Source organism: Cimex lectularius, unplaced genomic scaffold, assembly GCF_000648675.2.
Source record: "Cimex lectularius strain Harlan isolate CLEC.00 unplaced genomic scaffold, Clec_2.1 scaffold209, whole genome shotgun sequence".
Lineage (NCBI taxonomy): Eukaryota > Metazoa > Arthropoda > Insecta > Hemiptera > Cimicidae > Cimex > Cimex lectularius.
Genome location: NW_019392784.1, coordinates 319,258 through 334,772, shown reverse-complemented (window position 1 = coordinate 334,772; position 15,515 = coordinate 319,258). Strand labels below are relative to the sequence as shown.

General features: G+C 31.5%; 1 protein-coding gene across 2 annotated transcripts; it reads left to right on the top strand.

Annotated features, from left to right (window-relative positions):
• Nucleotides 1-1,037: 1,037 nt before the first annotated feature.
• On the top strand, nt 1,038-14,198 carry LOC106669352 (histone-lysine N-methyltransferase NSD2). Of its 2 annotated transcripts, XM_024227815.1 has the most exons (21): nt 1,041-1,346; nt 3,627-3,739; nt 4,125-4,429; nt 4,497-4,888; nt 5,040-5,191; nt 5,269-5,378; nt 5,451-5,853; nt 5,917-6,305; nt 6,551-6,660; nt 6,722-7,767; nt 7,837-8,161; nt 8,312-8,518; nt 8,580-8,708; nt 8,781-9,088; nt 9,147-9,275; nt 9,352-9,497; nt 9,596-9,904; nt 11,670-11,880; nt 11,941-12,160; nt 13,295-13,449; nt 13,512-14,198. In XM_024227815.1, exons 3-21 carry the CDS (start codon nt 4,137-4,139, stop codon nt 13,665-13,667), a joined length of 5,190 nt encoding a protein of 1,729 aa, XP_024083583.1. In that variant the 5' UTR covers nt 1,041-1,346; nt 3,627-3,739; nt 4,125-4,136; the 3' UTR covers nt 13,668-14,198. The 2 variants fall into 2 exon arrangements, with proteins under 2 accessions (XP_024083584.1, XP_024083583.1); XM_024227816.1 differs by lacking the exons at nt 11,670-11,880; nt 11,941-12,160; nt 13,295-13,449; nt 13,512-14,198 and adding an exon at nt 10,012-10,469 and having other exon boundaries at nt 1,038-1,346.
• The last annotated feature ends 1,317 nt before the right edge of the window (nt 14,199-15,515 follow it).

The window sequence follows — 15,515 nt, the reverse complement described above, 5'->3', positions numbered from 1 at the left end:
CTGAAAACCCTTGTGGTGTCATGTTTGTTTTCACGACTTTTCATTTTCACCTAGTCACTACAATATTGCACCACACTTTATGTGAGTATATTTATTTTGTTTGACATTTATATTAAATGTACTAAAAAAAAAATAATAAAGTTTCGAAATTACTTCTTTCCTGACTGCTCTTCACTATTTCAAAAAATTATTCAACAACTGTCGCTTAATAATACACATTATAAATAATTAATATTTTAATGAATATATTTTCTTATGTTTTATTATTATAATTACTATTATTATTTTACTCTCTTTATAAAACTTAATATATTTATAATATATGTACATATTAAAGCTTACCTTTAAATAGATAAATAAATTAAATAATATTGTTGGGCCAAAGATGATCATTATTGATCAAATTACTTGTTATCAAATTATATTTAATAGGAGTGCATAAGGTACTTAAATATTTAGATAATTAATTATTTTTTATAAAGTAATTAAAGAGCCAAATTTAACAGATAAAACAACTTAAATAGTTTTATGACAAAAACATATAATAATACACTGTTGGTATTCTTTTTTAAGCAATTTAATTAATTTAAAAAAATAGATTACTTATGCAGCCTTAGTTTTGATATATTTAAAAATTATAACACATCACTAAAAAGTGTGGTGTTTATCAAAAAGAGCCAAGTAATTTGTTTTTATGACATGTCTTCCTGATAAGAGTTTATACTTTGTTATATTTACTTGAGTTTTATACAGTACATAAAATTAATTAATAAATGTAAAATTAACCATTATTCGGCGTTAAAATTAAATATTTAACAATGAATAAATGAAGTTCGTTTTGTCACACCTGTGCCTGTTAAGTTAGCATTATTCAATGGCTGAAAAAATAATTGTAATAATTATATTTATTGATTATTTTTTTATATTTTATGATTTTAAGGCGTATTGAAATAAATGCAAAATTTAATTGTTCCTTATCAATTTCAACCCCCCATAAAATAGTTGGAGCGGTAATTTGAGGGGCTGATACATGGTGTATGGAGTTGATTGTTGCCAAGCATACCAGTTCGGTTTTCTCCCAAAAACCTTTTTTTACCCAACCCTGGAAATCGGGCTGTGGATTTAATTTCTCATCCGTTCCGATAAATTCTAAGGATTTCCCTTCAAAAATTGCCCTTTCTCCCACCTTCGGGCTCATCCGGCTTTTTGACAAATCTGATGCAGTTTTTAGCGGTTATGTTTTGTTGTAAGTTTGCCTGAGGAACCTTCCTGGAGTACCCATCAGTTCAACTTGTATTTTTATTATTAAACGACATCTCGGATTTATATCCAATAACAATTAAATGGTAAATAAACAGTTATTAATTCTGAAATTATTAATTTTAAGCAGTTTGTTAATGTTGAAATGGACGTAATGTATGCTCCCTTTAGTCAACTTCTACCAGGTTCATAACTTACTACACCCCAACCATAGCCTAAATATTTCTAAACATCATATAATTTGTTTTAAACTATTCGGCTGAGTAACAATTGATTTATTGTATCGTCCAATTGTATTTTACTCGGGTCGTTTTGCATTTCAGTTGATTTGGTTACAGCACTCCTAGAAACTAGTTAAACATTCGACTCTTTTACTTCCTTTTACTAAAAAACAAACAACTAAATCATTTTGCGCCTTGTATTAAAATAGCATGCCAGTTTCATAATATTTTTTTATGTTAAAAATGTTTTTTATGTAATCATAAATAGCCAGAAAGTAAGCGTTTTTTTCTCTTTTGTTTACAATAAGTTGAATCTTTTAGTTTGTACAATTCTAATATTATATTATTTAGATATTATATTTCCACAATCAATTCAAACCGAAAATGTTTATACTTAACAACTTTTTATATCTACTAAAAATATTAAAAATCCTTGAATAAAATTTAACAAAGTAGTAAGCTTTATGTACAGCAGATTACACTAGATCTTTTAAACTAAAATGAGAAGAGCTTTTTTTTTGTTTTATTTGTAAAAGGCTGAAAGCACTAATATTTTATTAATCAATAAATGATTTTAAAAAAATCATTTGAACGTTCCTTAAATTTTGTTTAACAAAACTAAAACAGTCTTTATATTTTCAAGTAATGCATAAAAAATGTTTTCTTGCTTCACAGAACTCTAAATCTTATTGAATCTATCTATGCAATTTATAAGAAAATAAAAAGCATATTTACAATAGAAAATGAAAATAACTTGTATACCTTTCTTCTTTTTATTGTGGTTAATTGTTTACTTATTTAATAATTAGAATTGCTTCTTAATATACAGCCGACTTAAAAATAAACTCATGCCTGAAGTGGCATTGTGAAGGTCACTCACAATGCTCACCTTCATTATTATTATAAAAATAATAAAACTAGTCAAAATTTCAATAAACATTTACTATTCGCATAATTAAATAAATCTCCAATATGTGAAATGTGTATTGACAATTTGATCAAAGTCAATTTAAACTATAAAATGAAATATTCTAGATTAATTTTTTTCCGTGTATAATTAATATCATTATAAGTTTTAGTTTCATGTTGTTTTTACATCCATAAAGGAAAAAGGTTGTATGAATAATCTTTTAAATTTTTTCGTAATGGTAAAATGGGAAAGTGTTAACTATATCTTAACTTGAAAATGAATATATTACAATGTTTAAGTATATAGTATTTGAATTCTGTTATAATTTTTAGAGGAAACAGAACTGTAGTACTTTATAGATAGCTTAACTTGAGCTTTTTTGTATTGATTGATTTGTATTGAGACTGTATGTGAGAGTCCTCAGAGGGTCTCACTTGTAAAATGGTCATCCATATCCGATTAAGTGTGAGGTTGACACATGAACATTTACTTTTGGGGCTGAAAAAGCTGCTCATTGTGTCCCACTTAATTGAAGGATGTCATACCTCGGCTCCATATACAAGGGCAAAATTGTGCTTTAAAATGCCATCAAGTGTTTGGTTCTCCTGTTTTGATTAATAGAGGAAACAGGGCTTTACTGTGCATAATATTTTATTGATGCCCATCTTGTGAATCGTTGGTGTATTGAGACTGAATGTATTTATTAGCACCTGTGTAGTGCAAGAGGGCTGACGGGGGAATAGATTGATCCTCAATTAGTTTAGTTACATAATATGTGTAGAGGTTGATGGAGGAATATAAAGTACTCCACCATCCAAATAAGTGCATGGTATATAAATAGAAAAAGAATTGAGAGTGATTGTGTTGTGGGCTGAAAAGACCTAGTGTTGATGATAGCCCCTAGTGTCCAATCTCTGTAGTTGGATGAATAAGACTGGTCTGACTTCCAACACCCAGGGTGGGTGATATATTGTAAATTACCCAAAAGCTGGAATCGTCAGTGTACTGTGAGAAGTGATAGGTTCAGCTTTGTACTCGGGTGTAGGAGTAGTACATCCGTGTGCAGAATTGAGCCGATATAAGTCAATAATCAGTATAGTATTTGAATTGTGATACTAAACCATTACTTTTTTCATACTACATATATTAATTTATTTAAATTATTTTATGCACTGAAACCATTTTTTATGTATAAACAATTTTTTCTTCTTATTATGCTACTATTTTCTTTTCAGAATTATCTGTCAAAAACGATTTAAAAATTTGCTGATGAAAATAATTTTCTCCTCCAGAAGAAAAAATCTACAGTAGGAAGAGAGAGAAAAACGAAGGATCTCTATATTTTTAGGTAAGAATTGAAATTTGCTTCTATACTTAAGTAAAATAATTTAAGCATGGACGTATTTTTTCATTTTATAATTAACTGCTTTCAAATATTTTATTATCTATTATACAATTATTTTTAACTTATTTATTTATTTTATTCTTATTATTTTAATGGCCTTATGTTCTTGCATATTAGCTAGAGCAGATAGTTTTGTTGTAATAAATTTCATTATGTATTGGGGGGAAGGGAATGTGAAAAAGTCCAGGGGCACAGTGGGAATCAATCCCATGACCACGGGGTCTACAAGCCTAGCCCAATATTTTTAACTTACTGAAGACCTTTAAGATTTTTTATGCCCATTGCGTGTTGAAAATATTGTAAACTATGGCAGATTTCCTTTATTTAGATGGTTTAACTAATGTTGAGCACTCCTGACCTCATAAAGGGGATGGATGAGGGTGAATGCTTGAATGTTAACATCAGTAAGCTGATGAATCAAACAAAGACTGAGTGGAAGAGGTCAAAACCAATCAGGACCTACAGTAAAGCATCACCACCAATGAACGATACAAAAAGCCGGTATGGCAGGTCGCACAAGCCCCGACTATCATGTGATTTTGTTTCAACCGACCGAAAAGTCAGTCAAATCCTTAAAGTTGATTTTGACAACCAGATGCATTACTTCAAATCGACACCATGTAACTCATACAGGTGAGTTTTTCTTTTTTAAGTTTGTTCTACATTTCAGTTTGTATAATAATAATTGAAAAATCTACAGGGTATCAAAAGCAGTGATGAATACGCCTTCTTCCTCTGGAAGTGGCAAAACAAAGGGAAGGCCTAGAAAGTTGGTAATGGAAATGGGAGCCAAGTCTGACCCTGGACCTCAGATTCAGACACGATTGCCGTTAGCGAGAAAACCATTTCCGAAGGAACTAAAAGACAGGGAACTTCAAGCACCAGCACCAACCTCAACAGAGACCATTCCATTACCTTTAGAACTTCAACTGAAAATGGAACCTCCAGATATTGATGATGATGTCGATGATGAATTACAGACAGACGATCTTGTAATAGGCGACCTTGCCTGGGCCTGTGTAGGAGGATTTCCCTACTGGCCATGTGCAGTCACAAAGGACCCTTTTGAACATGTTTACACTAAACTCAAGTGTATGTATTTGTAATTTAAGAAACTTGAGTTAATTATAAACCAAATTTAGTGATAAGAATAACAACAGCTTTATCAAATATTCATGATTTTTTAAATTTGATTTCTTTTATTGCGATGATTTATCTTCAATCATGTGTGTTTATATTCTAGTTCTGGGCAGGGGTAAGACTGGAAAAGAGTATATACATGTCAGGTTCTTTGGTGACAATGGGAGACGAAGCTGGGTGGTTAAAAACAACACTATGCCTTACTTGGGTATCGATCATTTTCAAGCTATGGTTGTGCAGTTTTCAACCCCTCATGTAAACAAACTTTTCTTTAAAAAATGTCTGAACAAAGTAACCAATAATTACAATAATTTATCATTTTTTATTTTTAGTATAAGAAAACTGATTTGAAGCTTTTCAAAGCTTTCACGGTTGGTGCGAGTGTAAGAAAACCTTGGCAAGCGGCTGTTAGTGAAGCCGAGAGTCTAAGAGAATCTCCTAGGTAAGATAAAATCATCTACTTAAAAAAATAAATAAACAATATTATTTTACATTATTTACTTGATTTATTTAGGTCAGAGAGATTACAGTATTTTGTAAATCTGTACCCCGTGGCACCAAACAAATTCAACACGTCAGTAATTATAACACCTGAGAAAAGGGTAACTGAAATAGAACCAACTACACCTTTGCTTAAAAGGAAACACGAACATGTCGAGGAGAATGGGGCTGCATTTGCTAGTGCAGAGGAGTTGCCCGAAACAAAACGGCCTAAAGTTAAGCATGTGAGCTCTATGAGTCCAACAAAATCAAGTGTGCCTCTGGCCAACCAGTCATGCATTACTGAAACACCGAAAAACAAGATTATTACCAAGAGACGAAGGTCTTCACATGGGTTTCTTGCGCAGGTGATAAAACAAGAAACAGTTTCATCTGAAAGTGCATCTTTGTCTGATGCAGATACACAGATAAAAGAAGTAAGCATATAATTAAAATGATACGCATTTGTTTTCTTATTTGCCATGATTTAATAATTACAGATTAAAACTGAACTAGAACAACAACAAAACAAATCCTTAGACGCATCCACGAATTTGCCAAGAGTGAGGAGGAAGTCAGACGCCCTGAAAAGGACTCAAGCTAGCAAACCTAGAAGTTCTGTGAAAAAAGAGGACAATGAATATGAGTACTTTCCGTACAAAAAGAGTTATAACAAATCTCTAAGGGACAAAGGGTCTAAAGAGAATAGGAAGTCATCCAAACCTACCAAAGAAGAAAAAAAATCGAAAAAATACCCTAGTGGATTTGAAACATTTTCTGAGAAACATTATGATCGTATTTCTGATGAAAATCCTCACCTTTCCAATGATGATGTTGTTAAATATTTGGAAAAAATGTGGTTAGAAATGTCAGACCTTCAGAAATCAAGGTATCAATTTCAATTTATATTCTTAACTGTGCTTGTTTTTAAACATGTTTTGCCCTGTCATGTCAAATCTTAAAATTATTGGATTTTCAAAGAAATATCTTTTTGTCGCTTGGTGAAGCTTTTCTTTGGATAAACCAAAATTAATGTAAAAAAAAAATCTATTTTAACAGCATAATATTTGAGAAGTAGAATTTATGCTAGTATTTACTAGATAATCCTAACATTATTGCTCTATTTGTTTCTAGATATCGCTCAAGATTGGCTGAAGATCAAGGGAAGGAGGTATATGAAGATGAGTCAAGAAGTCAGTCTCCTCAGCCAGTAGTTATCTCTAACAGCAAGGCAATAAAAAGAGGTATTGAGATTTATGCCTTAGCTTTTGGGGCAACTTATTTAATTTAATTTATTTTTTGTAGGATGGACTCTTTTTAGTGGGGTAAAAACTGACAAAGTGTGTCATATATGCCTTAAAGGTGGTAAAATTGTCAAATGCCGTGGGCCATGTGCTCTTCCTTTACATGTAGAATGTTCTGTGCTTCCAAGGCACCAAGCATTTGTTACTAGCCCTCAACCAAAAGAAGAACGTTTGAAGAAACGAGGAAGAAAACGAAAGTATAAACTTGATGACAAAGAAGAAGCAAATGAAAAGAAGGAAGAAGAACCTGAAGCAAATGAAAAGAAGGAAGAAGAACCTGAAGCAAATGAAAAGAAGGAAGAAGAGCCAAAAGAAAATAAGGAAGTTGAATCTAATATGATAAAAGAAGACATAAAGCAAATTAAGGAGGAAGATCCAAAGGAAACTGACAAAGAAATCAAGGAAGATAAAGAGGAAGTGTCTAAGGCAAATAAGGATAAACAATCAAATGGAAAAGAATCTAAAGAAAATAAGAATGAAGAACCTATAGAAAATAAGGAGGAAGATTGTAAGGCAAGTGTGGAAAAAGAGCCTAAAGAAAATAAGGAAGAAGAACTTAAAGCAGATAAGAAAGAAGAGTCTAAGGATAAGGTGGAAGAAAAGCCAAAGGAAACCACAGAAGAGCTTGAGACAGATGAGGAAGAAGCATCTAAGGATAATAAAGAAGAAAAGCCAAAGAAAAACGCTGAAGAGCTTAACACCGATAAGGAAGAAGCATCTAAGGGTAATGAGGAAGAAAAACCGGAGAAAAGCATAGAGGAGCTTAAGGCAAATAAGGAAAAGGCCAATGGTGATTCACAAGAAAGTGATATGGCAGAAAAAGAAATTGTTATAACATCTGAAGAAGAAGTAAAAGTTGAATCTATTAGTTGTCACCTTAATTCAGACGAAACTACTGTCCTTAATGGTGAAGTGGGTTGTGACACAGTAAACATCTGTTTGGCAGCAACAGAATTGAGCAATAACTTAGAAGTTGATAAACTGTCAGTTAATAATACAGACTTTAAAACGGAATTAGGAGATAAGGAAAATAAAAAAGGAACACAGGTTCGAGTTGTTTGTTTGTACAATTTTTTTTATGATTTGTTATAATGTTCAGTTGAAATTTTATTTTAGGATGTTAAAAATAAGGGTGAACAAACATATAACGGTAATGAAAGTAACAAAATGGAGGTTGAAGTGACTACTGGACTTCCTACTCCACCACCCGAAATGGAAAAACTGGGTGAGACGGAACCCTCTGAAAAACCAATTTCCGAAGTGTCTGAGGAATATTCTGATTCAGGAAGCTCATCAGCTTCTTGCATGAAAAAAGGGAATAAAAACGATTCCAATGACGAAAAGAAGAAAGGTTGGATGTGTAAATTATGTAAAGAAGGGAAAGATGGTCCTTGTTTTGTCTGTGGCAAAGAATCTGGCAAAGTGTACAAATGTTGCACAAGTAAGCAAACAAAAGATCATGTTAACAAACATTAAGCACTTTCCTAAATTGTTTTTAGCTTTTAGTAGTGACTAAGTTGAAGATTTTTGGTATTGTGAAGTAATTATTGGTTTTTAATGCTTTTTAAATTAATTATTTTATTTGTTAAAGGCCACTGTGGTAAAGTGTATCATGAAGAATGTCTTTTATCCTGGCCTCAGACGCAGGTGTCTACTAGCTCCAAAAGTAAACTTGTATTTCATTGTCCACAACATGCATGTCACACTTGCATTTCTGATAATCCATCAGCTAATCCACTTCGTTACTTGAATGACAAGCTGGTTCGATGTGTTCGCTGTCCTACTTCGTATCATTATGGTATAAATTTAATGTAAAACTTTCCTCACATATGAAAACTCACATTTTAATTTACTTCTAGGTAATTACTGCATTCCAGCTGGATCAGAAATTTTAAGCAGTACACAAATAATGTGTCCGAAACATTATGTTCATGAGAAGAAAAGTCTAGCCCATGTAAATGCTGCATGGTGTTTTCTTTGTGCCTCTGGTAATCTTTTTGATTATTCAAAAAACGCAATTCAATACTTAATGAAATTAATTTTTTATATTTATTTATTAGGTGGTTCATTGATATGCTGCGATCTCTGCCCAAATAGTTTTCATTTAGAATGTCTTAAAATCTCACCACCTGATGGTTCTTTTATATGCGAAGACTGCGAAACTGGAAGGTACCCACTTTACGGCGAGATTGTTTGGGTCAAATTGGGTGTTTATAGGTGGTGGCCTGCTAAAATCCTGTTCCCACAAGAGATACCTGATAATATCCGAATGTTGAAGCATAAATTGGGGGAATTCGCAGTTGAATTTTACGGATCTCATGATTATTATTGGGTCAACCGGGGGCGTGTTTTTCTCTACCATGAAGGGGTAAATACAACACAAATATCTGTGGAACAAAATCAATTTTATTCATTTAAAATTGCAGGACAGTAGCGAAAGTATTGTGAAAAATCGAACGGATAAGCTTTTTATGAAAGGTGTGGCTGAGGCGTCTGAGGCTTTTAATAAGTTAATCTTGGAAAGAGCTGATAGAGAAGCTAGTCGACCTTTACAGGTAAGACGAACTTAAAACTAACATTTTAATTTAGTGTAAAGTGAGTAAATTTATTATCTGTTTTTATTATTTTTAGAAACCACCGAAATATATAAAAATTCAAGTAAACAAACCATACAGTTCAGTCAAAAACATTGAACTAGATTCAAATAGCATTACTCCTTGTGAGTGTGATCCTAAGCAAGATAATCCTTGTGGACCAGACTCCAACTGTTTAAATAGGTACTTTGTTTAGGCGGAAAAATATCATACAAACTTATGAAAATCTTAATATAATACATTTAGATTATTTTAGTTAATTCCTTGTGTTATTTTTACAGGTTACTTCTAGTAGAATGCAACCCTGAGATTTGCCCTGCAGGTGAAAAATGTTGCAATCAGAATTTCGAGAAGAGACTTTACCCTCCCTTAGTCCCGTACAAGACTGAAACTAGGGGTTGGGGCCTCAAGACGTTGGTCCCCTTGAAGAAAGGTGATTTCGTTATTGAATACGTTGGTGAGATAATAGACGAGGAGGAATATCAAAGGAGGCTTGAGCAAATGCAGAAGACAAAAAGTGAAAATTATTACTTCCTCACAATAGACAAGGACAGGATGCTTGATGCTGGCCCAAAGGGAAATATGGCAAGGTAAAATTATTATGAACATAAATTTTAGGATCTTTAATTATGTTTTTAAATTATATTTAATTACCATTCAATTTGGAATTTTGTGATTTGTTATACTTCGTTCGCAGTAGTACCTGACTTTAAGCAAAATTTCTCTGAGTTGAGCTGAAAACAATTGATATTGGGCTATTTGGATAAACTTCATCGAACAAATTGTACTTATGAATTGGACTACAATTTTGGTTTTTAATAGTCTTAACTATTTGTATGTATAATAAAAGATTAAAAATAAAATTAGCCTCGGATACCTAAACTATTCATGTTAAAAAGTTAGAAAAGTTGACCAAAATTGTGCCTTTCAAATTTGTTTCCAAAGCCATTTAAGTTTATAATAATTGGTTTTTGATAAATTATATAACTGATGTCTGATTAGATTAGTCATTTATATTTTGATTATTAACAAAAATGTTTTAAGAGCTAAAATATGATGTAGAATTATATAAACATTGTTATTATTTATTTTATTTGTTAAGCCGGGGCTACCAACAGTGGTCATTTCAGTCCCCTAAACATTAAACAGATTAAACATTTTATACTTACATGTACACACATGAACACTTATTCATATAAATATACATACTTAACACACATATACATAAACTTACACACAGTATATGCATTCCTATATATAAAGGACGACCACATTTCCCTTAAGAAATGGAACAAGCGACCCAGCAATTGACCCGCCCATCTGAGTACCTTCTTTATCTCAGAGGCCATGCCTTCTCGCTCCCTGTAATGGGCCAGGGCATGGCACTCTTCGATGAGATGACCCAAAACCAAGTGTCTATGCGTCAGAAGTGTATGATTGATTCTCAAACGGGTTAGGACAATCCTTTCCTTTCATTTCAGACACTCAGAGGGACAATGTTCAATCACGCTCTTAATTCATAAGTGCTACGCAGACAACCCGGCTCAATGCCAACGCTCTATTACAGTTTTTTATTTTTTTATTTTTTTTTTACGAGGGTTCGCAACAGCAGAGTTTTTAACTACAGTATGAGCGCCATGTCAAAGACTAAACCTTGCGGCCACCGACGCTCCCTCTATTACAGTATTCTTTACTGTTTACACAATGGCACTGGGTCAGATCATGGTAGTTTGGTATGGAGGGTGAGATATCCCAGCTTTCGCCACCTCATCTATATGTTTTTTGCTCTCCAGCCCGATGTGTATGGTTACCCAGATCACTAACCAGAGATACTTCCAACTTAGCATATTTCTCCAAACACAGGAGCACAACAACAGGGTCTGCCGAGAATTATTATTACATTTATGGTCACAAGAAAATCAATCAATCATACTAATATTGTTCCCATCAACTTCTTCAGCTTTTCATCTTTAGATCTTCCTGGTTCCCTCTTAAATGAATTAAAGATGTCTATGGAGGAAAAACTAAAAGTTATTCTCGATTTTACCAAAAACTAGTTTTATTTTTACTTAATAGTTGTATAATAATAGTTTAAAAATTGACATATTTGTAATTGTTAAAAAAAAGTTTAGTTGAATTTAAAATTTAGCCTATAAATATTATTGAAACCTAATTACATTGTAAAAAGTGATTGTTTTAAATATAATGAGATAAATAAAGTGTAGAAAAAAACTCCTTGATTCAAAAGAGTAGGGTGTAAAAAAACTACTCTTCCATATAAGGGTGGTCATCAAAAATTCAAAATTTCACTCACTGTTGCTTTCAATAATTTTGATTTTAAATTGTAATTCTTAGGTTTATGAACCATTCTTGCGATCCAAATTGTGAAACTCAAAAATGGACAGTTAATGGTGATACTCGTGTTGGACTGTTTGCTCTCAAGGATATTCCTGCCAATACAGAAGTCGTCTTTAATTACAACCTAGAGACAATTGGTAACAACAAAGTCGAGTGCAACTGCGGTTCTTCGAACTGTGCTAAATATATTGGAGCCAAGCCTACCAAAGTAAGGACTTATTATTAACAATTTGATACAAGCACTTTTTATTTTATTTTGTTATTGCAGATCCCTGTTGAAGACAAAAAGGTGAAAGTTCCTGTCAAGAAAAAGAAAGTGGCCAAAAAAGACAAGACCTCGACAGGTGGGAAATTTAGTTTGCCCACGAAAGTAACAGAAGATAACTGTTTCACGTGTGGAGAAGGAGGAGAACTCTTGCTCTGTGATATGGCAACCTGCCCTAAGGCTTATCATCTTACGTGTTTAGGATTAACAAGGCACCCTGCAGGTGAGTTCATTCGAGGAATTATTCTATTTATTAGGTCCTATTTCATAAAATAAATTTTACTAATGTTCTATCATTTCTAGAGATTATTGATATTTAAAAAGCTTTGTTGGTTTTAGTTTACATCATCTTATGGTAGTTCTGGTTTGCATTTGTATTGTGCATGCAGGATGGTGAGCATGATATGCGCTTTTGCTTCTTGCAATGAGGTATTGAGAGTATAACGATAAATCAGAGTATCGTGCTCACCCCTACCTACGCTCAAGTACTGTGAGCGTCATATTGCACTCTAGTATTTTCACTTTTAGGCTGACTTTTCTATCTGGATAGAAATAGGGATGGGCGCAATACACACTCTCTGTATCTGCATGGACATAGGGATGAGCATGATGTCATACTCTCAGTATGAAGGGGAAATAAGAGCACTGACTGCCCTGGATGGGATAAATGAATTATACAAGTGTGAAATTTTGTTTTTAAGTATAATTAATTCAATAAAGCACTCTTAATATATTATTTTCCATTTTGAAATTATTATTACATTTTATAATTATTGTTTAACAAATATTAAATTATGCAAGTTGTATTTTTGAAAAATTCAAGTTTTTTTTTTAATTGTGGCCTGTGCTGTAACAATTATTTTGATGAATTGTGATTTTGAAAAAGCAACTAATGCATTTCCAGGGATTTTAGAGCATTTGCTGTAAGGTGACATATTTGAACTTTGAAGTTAATGAGTGCAATTTGCAGTACCCTTGGCATTCACGCTCGCTCTAAACCTTGCTCTCTTTCCTGGTTTATAGCTAACAATTTTCAAAGCATTAACACATTAATTACGGTAATGATTTGTAATACTAATCACAAAATACGGGATTTTAAAGTGCATTGTAACGAAATATGTCTAGAACAACATACAGGGGAAGGCTTACATTGTTCTCATGTACCCTCATAATTTTGGTTGCTCTCATGTTTCTACTCCAGTCACATATTATCAAAATTTTATATCTCAATCTCATTTTATTTTATTTAATATTTTAAAGGAAAATATCAATAATAAAGAGAAGAAAACAATTTTTTACTTACCACTTATGATTTATTTTACTATAATTTTGTAAAATTGTTGATTTGTTATCACAGGAGGTTGGGTCTGCCCATGGCATCAATGCAGTATATGCTCAAAGCCTAACGTCCAAAGGTGTACGCTTTGTATAAATTCCTACTGTCAGGAACATGCGAAATCCAATATCTCCCTCAATAAGACGCATGGGTTGCTTTGCTTCCATCACCACATTGTAAGTAGTTTTGTACCCACTCTCATTGCATTCGACTAATTTTTTTTTTTCCATCCCTCTAGACGGATAGTGGCTCTGAAACTGAAAAAGGTGAAGTGTCTGAAGACGAAGACGAGGATGATATAAAACTGCCGAGAGCTAAGTCACCTTTGAAAAAGACAATTTCTTATTCGAGTTACTCAAGGCGTAGTCAGCAACTAACAAACGGACACCTTTAATTTAAAGCATATGTATAAAATGTCACGGGACAAAATGAAGAAGTACATATTTTTAGTTTTAATCATATTTAACAAAACTGAAGTGTCATCAACACTTTCAATTAGTGCCTGTTATTTTGTTTGTTTTAAGAATGGACTTTTTACTAAAGTGAGACAAGAGAGAAAAATATGTTAAATTAATTATTTTAGCATTTCTATTTTTAAAGAAACAAGAACTATTATTATTGTAGTTTACAGCCCTGTTTAGAATGCTTTTTACAGTGTACTTGTGGTTTTATGATTTTATAATAGTTGTTTTTAGTTGTTCTAAATATTGAAATAAGTGTACAAAGAGAGTTGGTTAAATTTAAATAGGTAAGGGTTCAAAAGTGAAAGGTTAGATTACAAAATAATTAAAATAAAATAAATAGTTAAAATATTGCAATGTGTATAGATATATCAGTCAGTATATATGTGTGAAGGAGATATTAAATGTTCTAATCTCCAAAAAGACTTTGATAAAGAAATTTAAATAAATAAAATTTAAGACTCTGATCGTGTTGATGTTACCAAAAAGGTGTTTACAAACACTCTTTAGGTTTTTAAGAATATATAATTGAAATCTCCTTTTATAAAAAAAAGAAAGAAAAAAACGATTTTTGTATAATGAAATGCAATGTTTCGATATAGTGTTAACTATATTATTTATATATATATACATTTTTTTAAATTTTGTTTTTAATATCAACTTTTTTATATTGGTCCTTTGAACAAAAATTTATTATACACAATAAATTATTGTAAATATTAAAAAAAGCATAAATAACTTTCATTACATGAAATCATTATTCAGTTTTTATCAATTTTTGAAAATTTAGGCACATAAAATTGTAATATAAATTGAATTTGTTTTTAAGGATAACTTTGGTTTACAAAAATGATGGCCCGGTAGATAATACTAAATTTATTATGTACCCGATATTTTATACGATAAATAAATTATAATTTGGTTAAATATAAATTTATAGTATTTGTTTTATCTCAACTTCTGTCTGGATGTTTTTCCTGTTTTTGAAGTAATTTCTAAGAAAATAATAAATTAATAAGAAAATTATCAATGGAAAAAGGTATCACCGATTAAAAGAATATTTAATTTAATCTACCAAGCATTAAATGTGTACTTCAGGCTGTGAATCTTACATGAGAACAATTATTTTCAAAATCATGCTATCATCTATATTTGAATTAACCTCAATTTAAGCACAATTCTAACAAAGTTGTTTACAATGAAATTTTTAATTTTTCACATAACAAATTTTTTGAAATATTTATAAAACTAAAATATATTATATTACACCTATGACAATTGTGAAAATTAAAATAACAACTAAATAAAAACAGGTGAAATAAATTTTTTTTTTTTCTATTTAGAATATTTTTAATGAGAAATTGATATTTTTATATGCACATACATTTTATTTGTCTATCTTACATTGACTGAAGTTTCATTATTTAGAATAGAAATTAATTTATTATTAACTTGGTTATTAAGCATAAGCATCGCAAACTATAACAGGAAATATGTGATGACCATATTTATTTCAACTGCTTAAAGAGTAAATATAATTTAAACCTACAAAATTCATTGTATAAAAATAAACAATTTTGAATACGACATTCTTCTTTTTTAGTTCTAATTAAGTTTAGAATACTGGGGAAGACCTAGAAATCAAGTTGATGACTCGATGGAGTGAAACCTTAGGAACACCATCCCTTGTCAAAAGACCAAAACAATGTTTCTATGTTTTAGGAGCCATAAATAATTGGTATATTAATTAACAGAAAAGGAATTGTAAATAAACTTATGTA